The 16,651-nt window shown below is 37.0% G+C and overlaps 1 protein-coding gene across 2 annotated transcripts in view; it reads right to left on the minus strand.

Annotated features, from left to right (window-relative positions):
* Positions 1 to 16,651, minus strand: part of PGAP1 (post-GPI attachment to proteins inositol deacylase 1) — a 93,995-nt gene that overhangs the window by 19,149 nt on the left and 58,195 nt on the right. For both annotated transcript variants that reach the window (XM_003825302.7, XM_034954724.3), the window contains 2 exons: positions 16,291 to 16,329; positions 10,320 to 10,413 (listed from right to left, as the gene is read on the minus strand). In XM_003825302.7, coding sequence (XP_003825350.1) covers positions 10,320 to 10,413; positions 16,291 to 16,329 — 133 coding nt within the window. The remainder of the gene's footprint in view (positions 1 to 10,319; positions 10,414 to 16,290; positions 16,330 to 16,651) is intronic.

Raw genomic sequence — 16,651 nt, forward strand, 5'->3', positions numbered from 1 at the left:
TTTTAAATTCTTCTGCAAAAGCATTTGCAATCAGCTGTATTGCAATCAAGTTTTTCATGAAAAAACCTTAACAGAACTCTTTCTTTTTTTTCTCCTTTAAAGACAGGGTCTCGCTCTGTTGCCCAGGCTGGAGTGCAGTGTTGCAACTGTAGTTCATTGCAACCTTGAACACCTGGGCTCAAGTGATCCTCCCACCTCAACCTGCTGAATAGCTAAGACTGCAGGCATGTGCCACCATACCCAGCTAATGTATTCTTTTTAAACTTTTTTTTTTTTTTGTAGAAACGGGGCCTCCTTGCCCAGGCTGGTCTCAAACTCCAGACCTCAAAAGTGATCTTCATATCAGCAGGGCACGGTGGCTCACGCCTGTAATCCTAGCACTTTGTGAGGCCAAGGCAGGTGGATTGCCTGAGCTCAGGAGTTTGAGACCAGCCTGGGCAACATGATGAAACCCCTGTCTCTACTAAAACACACAAAAAATTAGCTGGGTGTAGTGGTGGGCACCTGTAGTCCCAGCTACTGGGGAGGCTGAGGCAGGAGAGTCACTTGAACCTGGGAGGCAGAAGTTGCAGTGAGCCTAGATCGAGCCACTGCACTCTAGCCTGGCGACAGAGCGAGACTCTGTCACCCAAAAAAAAAAAAAAAAAAAAAAAATGATCCTCATATCTCAGCCTCCCAAAGCATTGGTATTACAGGTATGAGCCACCACACCTGTCCAATAAGCACTCTTAAACACAGATTTCTGATAACTTTAAGATTAATTAACTAAATAAAAATTTCCAAAACCCTGATAAAAAACTGATGGGCTCAGGAAACTGCTAATCAAAATCAAGCAGAACAAAAATTAATTACATGAGATTGACCAACTGATAGTGTTTTTATGACTTCTATTTGAAATGTTGGTTCTTCACTTAAAGGTTTTATTTTCCAGATTTAAGGAAAATTTATCTCTTAAGCAGGCAATTTGGTAAAGTATACTTTTCTGAACAAAGATGGAATCATGCTTTTTCTCTCTACTTAGCTCCTACAAAATTTGGAAACTATCTGAGTATTCTTATGGCCGTATGATTTTTTTTTCATAAGTCCAATAAAAATCTGTCCTCTCTTTATAACAGGACACAACTGGAAATATTGTATTGAATGTTAGTCATATTAACCAAGGCTTTATCAAAAATGTTACATTTGAGAAGATGCACAGAATATCTGACTTTAAGGGTTCCCAGCCTGATAGTGAGTAAATAAAAACTGTCAACTGCTGGCAGGCCTAGGAACCTTAAGACCTTAAAAACCTCAAGAGGTTTTTATTGTTTTTGTTTTTTGTGTGTGTGTGTTTTGTTTTGAGACAGAGTCTCGCTCTGTTGCCCAGGCTGGAGTGCAGCGGCATGATCTCGGCTCACTGAAACTTCTGCCTCCTGGGGTCAAGAGATTCTCGTGCCTCAGCATCCTGAGTGGCTGGGATTACAGGCATACAACACCATGCCTGGCTAATTTTTTTGTATTTTTAGTAGAGATGGGGTTTTTGCCATGCTGGCCAAGCTGGTCTCAAACTCCTGACCTCAGGTCATCAACCTGCCTCAGCCTCCCCAAAGTGCTGGGATTACAGGCATGAGCCACCATGCCCAGCCCTCAAGGTTTTTAAATCTGAGATTGCTATGTGATCAATGTAGAGAGAAAAAAATTATGTTTCTAAATAAAAGCTATAATACACCTGTTATTAATGTAGCTCTGTTCATTGTTTTCAAGTTCTTGATAGACTATACTACTTGATAAACTAGACTAGATCCTGCATTCTTCTAGATTCTTCCAATCCAACTTTCTTCCATGGAATTACTAAAAATGAGAAGTGCTTTGTTCTGAGAGCCCTATAAGCTGAAACTAGATGCATTTTAAGAAATAAGCCTCATGTTTGATGTATGGGCCACACAAAAAGTTCACCAAGGCACCTGATGTCATAATCAGAGTCATTCAAACTACAAACCAGGATGAGAAGTTGACACTTTCACTCTTCAGATAGCTTTTCCCAAGATGTCAGAACAAGACTTCATATCATGAGACCCTTACCCTTCTTAGTGACCTTTTTTACTTGAAGGATAATGGTCATTTGATGTATTCAACTGGTTGTGTTTAAGCCTAGGTTCATGGTTCAAAACTATTATGCAAACTGATCATTTTACTTTGTATTTCCCCTTTTTAACTTTGTTTTTCTTTGTGTCTTCTTTGATTTATTTGAGCTGTGTTTTGTAATTCTCATTGTGGAGATCTTTTGCCTCCCTGGTTAGCTATATTCCTAGGTATTTTATTCTTTTTGTGGCAGTTGTGAATGGGATTGCCTTTCTGAAGTCCTTGCCAGAGCAATCAGGCAAGAGACAGAAATAAAGGGCATCGAAATAGGAAGAGAGGAAGTCAAACTATCTCTGTTTGCAGATGACATGATTCTATACCTAGAAAACCCCATAGTCTCGGCTCAAAAGTTCCTTCAGTTGATAAACGACTTCAGCAAAATTTCAGGATATAAAATCAATGTATGAAAATCACTAGCATTCCTCTATCTGTTAACTTATTTAAATTTTTGTAGAAATACAACTCCTAACAGTTTAATGCTGGCCCAGCACTTTGAAATGATGGCAAAAGACTATGGAACAAACTAAACTGAACTTAATAATGGACTCCAGGTAGACTTAGCCTCAGAGCCACTCCCTTCAAACATCCCTCAGTGCTCAAATGTGGCTAAAAGGTTTTTGACACTGACTCCTAGTCACCAATCATTACAATGTGGGATTAGACCAACAACCTGGGACAGGTCTATTCCAGCACCAAGGGATATCAAAATCTAACTATGGGGTGATTGATCAGTGATGCTTTTGGAGAAATATCTTAATCAAAAGGGGAAAATGTGAAACTGGCCAGAATCAACATGGTCATTTGTGTTAAAAACAAACAAACAAACAAACAAACAAACCCTGACAAATAGAGCTGAGGAAGGCTAAGAAGAGAGAGTTCTCACACTTGTATGCTTGATAATAAAACTAACACAAAAGACTGCAACCTGGAACAAAGGCCATCTCAACCTTATACAGAAAAAAATTTCTCTGAGAACATCTGCCCAGCAACTGCCTGCTCAACCTCAAACTGGCATCGCCCTTGTTATTCATCCTGGTAGCCAAGAATAATCATTTCAAAACAATTGTAATCCTTTTTATTTTTCCTTCAACATCCTTTGTCTTCCTTTACCTCCAACATCCTTTGTCTTCCTTTACCTCCCTGAATATGCATAAGTTTACTGTAGCACACATATTCCCATTGCAATGCCCTATTACAAATAAACATCATTTTCCTTTAGAGAGCCTCTTTCTGTTTGTTATTTAAGTTGACAAAACTTAAAGAAATGAATGACCAACTGGACTGTGTGGATCTTCTTTGAAAACTCTTTAAAATTTTTTTAAAAAAATTTGACTCCTGGCTGGGTGTGGTGGCTCACGCCTGTAATCCCAGCACTTTGGGAGGCCGAGGTGGGCAGATCACGAGGTCAGGAGATCGAGACCATCCTGGCTAACAAGGTGAAACCCTGTCTCTACTAAAAATACAAAAAGTTAGCTGGGCATGGTGGCAGGTACCTGTAGTCCCAGTTACTCAGGAGACTGAGGCAGGAGAATGGCGTAAACCAGGGAGACAGAGCTTGCAGTTAGCTGAGATCGTACCACCGCACTCCAGCCTGGGCGACAGAGCAAGACTCCGTCTCAAAAAAAAAAAAAAAAAAAATTGACTCCTAAACAATGAATGGGTTAATGAAGAATATTTTTAAAAATTAAAATATTCCTTGAGACAAATAAAAATGGAAACACAATATACCAAAAGCTATGGAATATAGCAAAGAAAGTTCTAAGAGGAGAGTTCATAGCAATACATGCCTAAATCCAAAAAGTAGAAAGACTTCAAATAAAAAACCTAATGATGCATCTCAAGGAACTAGAAAAGCAAGAACAAATGAAAACCAAAATTAGTAGAAGGAATAAAATAATAAAGATCAGAGCAGAAATAAAAGAAATTGAGACTGAAAAAAATACATCAGCTATGAACAAGCTTCAGGGAAAAACAAAAAGATCAACAAAATAAAAAGTTGCTTTTTTGAAAAGTTAACCAAAATCTACAAACTTTTAGCTAGACTAAGAAAAAAAGAGAGAAGACGCGAATAAAATCAGAGACAAAGAAAGAGTTATTACAACTGATACCACATAAATAGAAAGGATCATTAGAGAATATTATAAACAAATTTAACCCAACAACTTGAAAATCTAGAAGAGATGGATAAATTCTTGGACACATCCAGCCTACCAAGGTTGAATCAAGAAAAAAAAATAGGAAACCTGAACAGACCAATAACAAATAATGAGGCTGGGCATGGTGACTCACACCTGTAATCCCAGCACTTTGGGAGGCTGAGGCAGGCAGACCACCTGAGGTCTGGAGTTCAAGACCAGCCTGGTCAACATGGTGAAACACTGCCTCTACTAAAAATACAAAAATTAGCCAGGTGTGGTGGCACACACCTATAATCCCAGCTACTTGGGAGACTGAAGCACAAGAATCACTTGAACCTGGGAGAAGGAGGTTGCAGTGAGCCGAGATTGCACCACTGCACTCCAGCTTGGGCAATAGAGTGAGACTCTGTCTAAAAACAAACAAACAAAAACCAAGTAATGAGGTTGAAGCAGTAATAAAAAGTCTCATCAAAAACAAGCATGCGACCTGATGGCTATGCTGCTGAAATCTATCAAACATTTAAAGAACTAATATCAATACTAGTCAATATTCCAAAAAAACACTGAAGAGAAAGAAGTAACTCCAAACTCATTCTATGAGGCCAGCATAACTCTGACACCAAAACCAGAAAATAATACAACAAAAAAAGAAAAGTACAGGCCAACATCTCTAATGAACATAAAGGCAAAAATCCTCTACAAAATACTAGCAAACTGACTTCAACAACATATTAAAAATATCATTCACCATGATGAAGTGGGATTCATCCTAGGAATGCAAGGATAGTTCAATATATACAAATCAATCAATATGATAAATAACACAAATGGAATCGAGAAGTATAAAATCATTTCAATAGATGCTGAGAAAGCATTTGATAAAATTCAAAATCCCTTTATGATAAAAACTATTAACAAATTGAATATAAAAAGAACATACCTCAAAACAATAAAGGCCAAATATGACAAACCCACAGCTAACATTATACAAAATGGGAAAAAAAAATTGAAAGCTTTTCCTCCAAGATCTAAATAAGACGAGAATGTCTGTTTTCACTACTTATTCAATAGAGTACTAGAAGTCCTAGCCAGAGCAACTAGGCAAGAGAAAGAAAAAAAGTACATCCAAATTGGAAAAGAAATAGTCAAGTTATCCTTGTTCACAGATGACATGATCCTAGATTTAAAAAATACCTGAAAACTCCACCAAAAAAAACTGTTAGAATTGGTTTTTTTGAACTCAGTAAAAGTTTCAAGATACAAAATCAACATATAAAAATCAGTAACTTTCTATACACTAATAATGAAAAATCTGAAAAAGAAATCAAGAGGGCTGGGCTCAGTGGCTCATGCCTGTAATCCCAGCACTTTGGGAGGCTGCAGCAGGTGGATCATTTGAGGTCAGGAGTTTGAGACCAGCCTGGCCAACATGGTGAAACCCCATCTCTACTAGAAATACAAAAAAATTAGCTGGGCGTGGTGGCACACGGTTGTAATCCCATCTATTCAGGAGGCTGAGACAGAAGAATCACTTCAACCTGGGAGGCAGAGTTCGCAATGAGCCGAGATCATGCCATTGCACTCCTGTCTGGGCAACGGAACGAGACTCCATCTCAAAAAAACAAATAAACAAACAAAAAACAAAAAAAAATAAATCAAGAGAGTGATCCCATTTACAATTAAATTATATCTAGGAATAAATGTAACCAAAGTAAAATATCTCCACAGTGAAAAATTATAAAACACCAATGAGAGAAACTGAAAAAGACACATGAAAAAATAGAAAGCAATTCCATCTATGTTCATGGATTGAATGATTTAGCATTGTTAAACTGTCTATACTACCTCAATCAATGTCTAGATTCAATGAAATCCCTATCAAAATACCAATGAGAGTCTTCACTGGTATAGGAAAAACAATCATAAAATCATATGGTACCACAAATGACCGCAAATAGCAAAAAAAGTCCTGAGCAAAAAGAACAAAGCTGGAGGCAATCACCTGACTTCAAAATACACTACAAAGATATGGCAACCAAAACAGTTTAGTACTGGCATAAAACAGATACATAAGCCAATAGAACATAATAGAGAACCCAGAAATCCACTCATTTACAGCCAGCTAATTTTCACTAAAGGCAACCAAAACATACATTGGAGAAAGGATAGTCTTTTCAATAAATGGTGCTGGGAAAACTGGATATTCATATGCAGAATAAAGAAACTAGATCCCTATCTTTCATCATATGCAAAAATTAAATAAAAATAAAGACTTAAATTTAAAACCCGAAACGATGAAACTACCACAAGAATATATTGGAGAAATGCTTTGGGACACTGGTCTGGGCAAAAATTTTTTGGGTAAGACCTCAAAAGCACATACAATAAAAACAAAATGAGATAATATCAGGCTAAAAGGCTACTGCACAGTAAAGGCAACAATCAACAAAGTGAAGAGATCAGCCAAAGACTGGGAAAAAATTTTGCAAACTATCCATCTGATAAAGGATTAATAACCAGAATATATAAGGAACTCAAACAACTCAACAGCAAAACAAACAAATACTCTAATTTTAAAAGTGGCCAAAAGATCTGAACAGACATTTCTCAACAGAAGAAATACCAATGGATGGTCAGACATGGTGGCTCACGCCTGTAATCCCAGCACTTTGGGAGGACAAGGCAGGCAGATCACCTGAGGTCAGGAGTTCGAGACCAGCCTGAACAACATGGAGAAACCCTGTCTGTTGCGGGAAGTCAGGGACCCCAAATGGAGGGACCGGCTGAAGCCATGGCAGAAGAATGTGGATTGTGAAGATTTCATGGACATTTATTAGTTCCCCAAATTAATACTTTTATAATTTCTTATGCCTGTCTTTACTGCAATCTCTAAACATAAATTGTAAAGATTTCATGGACACTTATCACTTCCCTAATCAATACCCTTGTGATTTCCTAGGCCTGTCTTTACCTTAATCTCTTAATCCTGTCATCTCGTAAGCCGAGGAGGATGTATGTCGCCTCAGGACCATGTGATAATCGTATTAACTGCACAAATTGTAGAGCATGTGTGTTTGAACAACATGAAATCTGGGCACCTTGAAAAAAGAACAGGATAACAGCAATGTTTAGGGAACAAGAGAGATAACCTTAAACTGACCGCTGGTGAGCCGGGCAGAACAGAGCCATATTTCTCTTCTTTCAAAAGCAAATGGGAGAAATATCGCTGAATTCTTTTTCTCAGCAAGGAACATCCTTAGGAAAGAGAATACACGCCTGAGGGTAGGTCTATAGACGGGCCCCCTGGGTGTGGCCGTCTTTTATGGTCTGTAGACTGTAGGGGTGAAATAGACCCCAGTCTCTCATAGTGCTCCCAGGCTTATTAGGAAGAGGAAATTCCCGCCTAATAAATTTTGGTCAGACCGGTTGCTCTCAAAACCCTGTCTCCTGATAAGATGTTATCAATGACAATGGTGCCCGAAACTTCATTAGCAATTTTAATTTCGCCCCGGTCCTGTGGTCCTGTGATCTCACCCTGCCTCCATTTGCCTTGTGATATTCTATTACCTTGTAAAGTACATGATCTTTGTGACCGACACCCTATTCGTACACTCCCTCCCCTTCTGAAAATCCCTAATAAAAACTTGCTGGTTTTTGCAGCTTGTGGGGCATCATGGAACCTACCAACATGTGATGTCTCCCCCAGACACCCAGCTTTAAAATTTCTCTCTTTTGTACTCTGTCCCCTTATTTCTCAAGCCAGCCAACGCTTAGGGAAAATAGAAAAGAACCTACGTGACTATCAGGGCAGGTTCCCTGATACCAGTCTCTACTAAAAATACAAAATTAGCTGGGCATGGTGGCCCATGCCCGTAATCCCAGCTACTTGGGAGGCTGAGGCAGGAGAATCACTTGAACCCGGGAGGTGGAGGTTGTGGTGAGCTGATATCAAGCCATTGCACTCCAGCCTGGGCAACAAGAGCAAAACTCCATCTCAAAAAGAAAAAAGACATACCAATGGCCAACATATATTTTTTTAAATGTTCAACATCACTAATCACCAGTGAAACATACATCAAAACCACAATGAGATATTACCTCACCCTAGTTAAAATGGCTTGTTATCAAAAAGACAAAAAATAACAAGTGATAATGAGGATACAGAAAAAGGGGAATGCTAGCACACAATTGGTACAAATGTAAATTAGTACAGCCATTATGAAAAACAGACTGGAGGTCCTTCAAAAAACTACAAATAGATCTGCCATATGACCCAGCAATCTTACTGCTGTATATATTATCCAAAAGAAAGGAAATCAGTCTATCAAAAAGATGTCTGCATCCCCATGTTTACTGTAGCACTATTCACAATGGCCAAAATATGGAATCAACCTAAAGTCCATCAACAAGTGAATGGATAAAGAAAATGGTAATATATACACAATGGAATATTATGTAGACATAAAAAGAATGAAATTCTATCATCTGCAGCAACATGGATATAACTGAAGTACATTATGCTAAGTGATGTCAGGCATAGAAAGACAAATATTATACGCCCTCATTCATATCTGGGAATTTGAAAAGTTGATCTCATGGAGCTAGAGAATAGATGGTTACCAGAGGGTGGAAAAGGTAAAGAGGAGTGGAGGGATGAAGAAAGAATGGTTAATGGGTATAAAAATACAGTTAGAAGAAATAAGGTCTAGCGTTTGATAGCACTGCAACCTCTGCCTCCCAGGTTCAAGCGATTCTCCTGCCTCAGTCTCCTGGGCAGCTAGGATTACAGGCGCCCACCACCAAGCCTAGATAATTTTTTGTGTTTTTAGTAAAGACGGGGTTTCACCATATTGGCCAGGGTGGTCTTGAATTCCTGACCTCAGGTGATCCGCCCGCCTCGGCGTCCCAAAGTGCTGGGATTACAGGCATGAGCCAGCGCCCTGCCAGGATGACTATAGTTAATAATTTATTGTATATTTTAAAATAGCTAGAAGATTTGGAATGTTCCCAACACAAAGAAATGGTAAGTGCTTGAGTTGATGGATATCCTAATTATCCTGATTTGATCTTAACACATTATATGAATGTGTCAAAATATCACATGTACCCCATAAATAGGTACAATTATGTATCAACCAAATAAATTAAAAATAAAATACTTCTTAAAAAGTAATTTGAGGCCGGGTCCGGTGGCTCACGCCTGTAGTCCCAGCACTTTGGGAGGCTGAGGCGGGCAGATCATGAAGTCAGGAGTTCAAGACCAGCCTGGCCAACATGGTGAAACCCCATCTCTACTAAAAATACAAAAATTAGCCAGACATGGTTGTGGGTGCCTGTAATCCCAGCTACTTGGGAGGTTGAGGCAGTAGAATCACATGAACCAGGGAGGTGGAGGTTACAGTGAACCGAGCTCGCACCATTGCACTCCAGCCTGGGCAACAAGAGCAAAACTACGTCTCAAAAAAAAAAAAAAAAAAAAAAAAAAGGCATTTGATAATATTAGGGCACTATTGTTAATTTTTTGATGTGTATTACGGGGTTAAATGTTTTGCCCCTTTTTACATCATAAATACTAGCAAATTATTATATGAAGATAATTACACTGCTTGATTCCTATATGTATTTTAAAAAATGACTTAATCAGGTTAGACTCAAAGTTATTCTTTCCATTAAAAATGACACTGATACAAAAGTGACAAGCTAAGAGAATGTTAATAATTTGCAGGTCTTAAGACGACAAATTGAAGGTCTCTGGACTAGCTTCCTCAAACTATTTGGGATTGGTGGTTGATAGTGGAAACGTAATAAAGATGCAGAGAAGGCTCATCATAAAATCACATGCTATTTTGGAGTTTTCAAGAACAGAATAGTAGCTACTATTACGTGGCATAATTATAAAATAATAAATAAATAATAAAAAGGGAGTTCTAAGAACTCTCTTAATTATGTCTCCTGATTCAATACAACAGAATTATATATATAAACACATATGTGGAACTAATAGTTGTTCTACTTTAATATTCATAACAAAAGTAACTTAAAAATTAGAAGCATTCTTACCTGTTGAGAAAAGAGAATATAACTGTCCTCTATAAGCAAGAAGGATATTAGATATGACATAAGCAGGAAGAGCTCCACCATGAAATCTAACTACCTAAAAAACAGGTAAGTCAATGGGCAACTCCTGAATATTCATGTTAATAAGTGTACTTTCACATAAAATTTAAAAGTTGCTCTTCAATTTATACCTGACATGGCTACAAAGATATTTCCAGTAATAAGTATCAAAAACTCTAAGTAAAATAAATGTTGAAAATACATAGCAAACTCAAAATGTATCTGAGTTTTTCATCAAAGGCATAATAGAACATATAATTGAGTAGCATATACTACAAAACTGTTTTTCAGGACACACTGATTATTTAATACGTTCCAGGCACGACAGTAAACACCTTATATGCATTATCTCATGTCCTTCTCCCAATATCCTTTGAGGTAGTTCTTATCCCTATTCTATAGACAAAGAAATTCAGGCATCAGAGCCCAACTAACTTGTATAATTTAAAACATAATAGGCAAGTTACTTAGCTTCCCCTCTCTATGTCTTTATCAGTAAATGGGGACAATACTAGTATGTACCTTATAGGTAGTTATTAGGATTAGACATGCATATTTGTGTAAGGCATTCAGAATATTAACTCATATATAACAAGTTATGAGAAAATGTTAATTGCTTTATTAATTTTTTATGTCCTTCACTGTGTTTGAAAATCTTATGGAACTATAAGTTTTAAAATCAGTGCCTAAGTTCATAATCATTACGTTATAGTGCCTCAAGTCATTCTATCAGCTCTCTATAAAATACATATAATAACAAAAACAAGCATTCCTATACACCAGTAACAGACAAACAGAAAGCCAAATCATGAGTAACTCCCATTCACAATTGCTACAAAGAGAATAAAATACCGAGGAATACAACTTACAAGGGATATGAAGGACCTCTTCAAGGAAACTACAAACCACTGCTCAAGGAAATAAGAGAGGACACAAATAAATGGAAAAACATTTCATGCTCATGGATAGGAAGAATCAATATCATGAAAATGGCCATACTGCCCAGAGTAATTTATAGATTCAATGTTATCCACATCAAGCTACCATTGTCTTTCTTCAAAGAATTAGAAAAAAACTACTTTGTTTCATATGGAACCAAAAAAGAGCCAGCATAGCCAAGACAATCCTAAGCAAAAATAACAATGCTGGAGGCATCACTCTACCTGACTTCAAACTATACTACAAAGCTACAGTAACCAAAACAATATGGTACTGGTACCAAAACAGATATACAGACCAAAGGAACAGAACAGAGGCCTCAGAAATAACACCACACATCTACAACCATCTGATCTTTGACAAACCTGACAAAGACAAGCAATGGAGAAAGGATTCCCTATTTAATAAATGGTGTTGGGAAAACTGGCTAGCCATATGCAGAAAACTGAAACTGGACCCCTTCCTTAAAACTTATATGAAAATTAACTCAAGATGGATTAAAGACTGAAAGTAAGACCTAAAACTATAAAAACCCTAGAAGAAAACCTAGGCAATACCATTCAGGACATAGGCATGGGCAAAGACTTCATGACTAAAACACCAAAAGCAATGGCAACAAAAGCCAAAATTGGCAAATGGGATCTAATTAAACTAAAGAGCTTCTGCACAGCAAAAGAAACTATCATCAGAGTGAACAGGCAACCTACAGAATGGGGGAAAATTTTTGCAATCTATTCATATGACAAAGGGCTAACATCCAAAATCTATAAAGAACTTAAACAAATTCACAAGAAAAAAACAAACAACCTCATCAAAAAGTGGGTGAAGGATATGAACAGACACCTCTCAAAAGAGGACATTTATATGGCCAACAAACATAGGAAAAAAATCATCATTTTTTTTCATCATCGTCTGGTCATTAGAGAAATGCAAATCAAAACAACAATGAGATACCATCTCACACCAGTTAGAATGGCGATCATTAAAAAGTCAGGAAACAATATGCTGGAGAGGATGTGGAGAAACAGGAATTCTTTTACACTGTTGGTGGGAGTGTAAATTAGTTCAACCATTGTGGAAGACAGTGTGGCAATTCCTCAAGGATCTAGAACTAGAAATACCATTTCACCCAGCAATCCCATTACTGAGTATATACCCAAAGGATTATAAATCATTCTACTATAAAGACACATGCACACATATGTTTACTGCGACACCGTTCACAATAGCAAAGACTTGGAATCAACCCATCAATGATAGACTGGATAAAGAAAATGTGGCACATATACACCATGGAATACTATGCAGCCATAAAAAAGGATGAGTTCATGTCCTTTGCAGGGACATGGATGAAGCTGGAAATCATCATTCTCAGCAAACTAACACAAGAACAGAAAACCAAACACTGCATGTTCTCACTAATAAGTGGGAGTTGAACAATGAGAACATATGGACACAGGGAGGAGAACATCACACACCAGGGCCTGTCCAGGGGTGGGCGGCTAAGGGAGGGATAGCTTTAGGAGAAATACCTAATGTAGATGACGGGTTGATGGGTGCAGCAAACCAACACAGCATGTGTATACCTATGTAACAAACCTGCACGTTCTGCACATGTACCCCAGAAATTAAAGTATAATTTTTAAAAAAGCCTTAAGTTCTTTTAATGTCACATTATTAAAAGTAAATTTACTTTAAAGCATGTTCTCCATTCCACAGAATTTTTTAGAACATGTATAGACTTCTCTGGCAACCTGAGGGAAACTATGGAAGTACAAGCTTACTACAAAAGTTGCAGAAAATTTCAGAAAATTCAGGGTCTCCCTAAAGTCCCTCCATGAATTCCCAGGTAAAAAGAGAAGAGAAAAAATCAGAAAACGTACAGCCCATACTTGTGACTTATAGTTTACAGCTCTGCATGGAAGGTTGGGAAAGCTGAGTAAAAGGGAAAAGACCATTTTGCTACCTAATACCAAATCATACATGACAAGTTGGGAAATATACTCTACTTATCGAGAGTTAAGCAACATAGCAGGCTCAGGAGTCAGACTCCTGGATTTAGATTCCAGCTTTGCCTCTCACTAGCTCTGTGTCCTTGGGCAAGTTATTTTACTCCTGCATTACTTTCCCTTCTCTCTATATATATCCTCATCTGTAAAATGAGATAAACAGCACTTACCTCACAGGGATGTAAGGCTTAAATATGTTCACACTTGCATAAGGCATTTGGAATAGTAACTGGTACATGGTAACTGACTGGAAAATATTAGCTGTTATTGTTACCTTTAATGCCCTTCACTGTGTTTAGAATCTTGTAAGAGGTCCTACACAGAGCATTCTGAATATAACATTTCTTTTAATGATAGAGGATCATCGTTATGAGTATTAAATGTTATACTGGGCTACAGATACAGCTGGGTATATAAGATACTACTAAACTTACAATCATAAACTGGCCTCCCTGTCTCATAGTCAAACTGTAGCTGTACTTAGTATTTAGTGCAGTATTTCTTTAAATTTTGACTTACATGCCAACATTGAAAAATTAAAATATTTCATCTAAAAATTCAGATTTCTAGTTTCTCTTAAAAGCTGAAGATCTGGCAACACTGGACTTCATTACTGCACAGAAATGATTTACTAGCATTTATGGAATTCTCTTGAGAAAGTAACTTTCAGTTCATGCTTTGCCCTCTTTTTCGTAAGAGCAGACTACAGAATATGTGAATATATTTTCCTCTTTCCTTTTTCAGAAAAAAATTTAACTTTATGAAAAGTTATCTATTGAAGGCTGAAGTTTCTCTTTATTCATTTTCTCCAATCTTCTGTGACTGAATCAGCAACATTCAAAATATGTATTACTTTTTAAAACAAGTAAGATATACAACTTTCATTCATTCTCTTACTACCTACAAGCTACATTTTTAAACAAGCATGAAGGAAGAACATCTTACGTCTTTTCAATAATTTGAGAATTTAATTCAATTAATACAAATTATTTTTTTAATTTTTTTATAGAACTAAGCTTAAGCTTCAATAATATAAATTCTTTAATTGACATTTTAAAAAGAATCCACCTTTGATACTGTAACACCTGTACATCCTCAGTCTTTAGAAAGATTTCCACATCAAAACAAGAATACTAGGTCTGTCCTCTTTTGGTTTACAATTATGCTTGACTCTAGTGTATCAAGCTGACTTGACTTTTCTTGTTACTAAACTGAATTATGAGACACAGGAATTATATGGATAAGAGAGTACGTTATATTCCTACCCCAAACCACTGTTTACAGTAATATGCCCTTTCACCATACTAAATATACAATAGTATGAATTTGAGAGATTTAATTGGTCCCTTAACTTTTTTTTTTTTTTTTTTTGAGATGGAGTCTCGCACTGTCGCCCAGGCTGGAGTGCAGTGGCTCAATCTCTGCTCACTGCAAGCTCCGCCTCTGGGTTCATGCCATTCTCCTGCCTCAGCCTCCCCAGTAGCTGGGACTACAGGTGCCCGCCACCATGCCCGGCTAATTTTTTGTATTTTTAGTAGAGACGGGGTTTCACCGTGTTAGCCAGGATGGTCTTGATCTCCTGACCTCGTGATCCACCCGCCTCAGCCTCCCAAAGTGCTGGGATTACAGGCGTGAGCCACCGCACCCGGCCCAACATTTTATAATATGTACTGTAATTATCCATGATGCTATTTTCCAACTTATACTAAGATTTTAATCTTCCCTTCCTAATTTAGCACAAAATTTCTATATATTAACTTAGAATTTTATAATGTTCACAAATTAATAATGATCATAATCCAGTTCTCACCAAGTTGCTCTGAGGATTAAATGAGATAATGCATATACAAAATGTTTCTAATTTAATTTTGCCTTGTGAGTTTTATTACAGTATTAAATGACTTAGAGTTAAAACAAAATTCTACTATGCCTGCATTGCAAAATACAACAGACCAAAAAAAAGTGAAAGTAATAAAGCTATAATACAAATTTGACTGAATATTAAAACTATATAACTTCCCTAACTAATCAATTGTTATCTTATTTATGTCCAGGTTGCACAATTGTGCAAATTATAGTGATGCTAAGTAATATCTATAGTTCTACTGCTTTATGCAGTATTTTTGTAATATTATTTGCTAATGAATTCAACACATTTATCTTTAATAGAATTTATGTTTACCTTTTACAAACTGAGCATGCACAATATAAAAAGTTATTTGAAAACATTCATTTATATGGCAGAGCCTACATATTTTATTGTACTATGAATTTATAGTGTAGTATGAGCAACATGAAATCTTTTTTCTTTTTCTTTCTTTCTTTTTTTTTTTTTTTTTTGAGATGGAGTCTCCCTTTGTTGCCAAGGTTAGAGTGCAGTGGCACAATCTCAGCTCACTGCAACCTCTGCCTCCCAGGTTCAAGCGATTCTCATGCCTCAGCCTCTTGAGTAGCCAGGACTACAGGTGTATGCCAGCACGCCTGGCTAATTTTTGTATTTTCAGTAGAGGTGGGGTTTCACCAGTTGGCCAGGCTGGTCTCGAACTCCTGACCTTAAGTGATCTGCCTGCCTTGGCCTCCCAAAGTGCTGGGATTACAGATGGGGGCCACCATGGCAAACCATGAAATTCATTTAGGCAAAAATATTAATTTGTTTGAGAATCAGGTATCAGCTCTCATTTTTTGGATGTATCAAACATGAAAGAATCACCTTAAAGCAGGGGTGGGCAAATATGGTCTGTGGGCCAAGAATAATTTTTGGATTTTATTCAAGTGTAAGAAGAATGAAAAAGAAAAAAGGAAGAAGACAGAAGCAACTACAGCAGTGGCAGTAGCAAAAGATACTGTATGTGGTCTGCAAAAAATTATTGATTATCCAGCCCCTTATGGAAAAAGTCTACAACCCTTCCTTAGAGTTATCTATAAATAAAGCAGTAAATAATCAACCAGCCAGGAATCTCTCTTACCTGTCCAAGTATTTGTGAAAAGGAAGTCTTAACTGTCACCTAGTTTAAAACAATTATTGAAAAAAAAGGTTATTTTCCTCTAAACTCCTTTACATTTTATTAAATTGAGCACTTATGCATATCTCTAAGCATAATAATTGATTTTCTATAATGGTAAACCTTAAAGGCACTCAAGATCTTAAAGAATCTTCTGAAACACCATGCAAATTGTATTAAGTAGAGTGTTACTGTTTAGTATACTTTCCCACATATCTAATTATTTGACAGCTGAGTGAATGCTATTTTGCTCCTTTACTACCTAAAATATTTAATTAAGTAGAATATCTTATTACCATATCATGCCAGCTAAAGAAATTTAAGC

This window comes from Pan paniscus, chromosome 13 (assembly GCF_029289425.2).
Source record: "Pan paniscus chromosome 13, NHGRI_mPanPan1-v2.0_pri, whole genome shotgun sequence".
NCBI classification, from domain to species: Eukaryota; Metazoa; Chordata; class Mammalia; order Primates; family Hominidae; genus Pan; species Pan paniscus.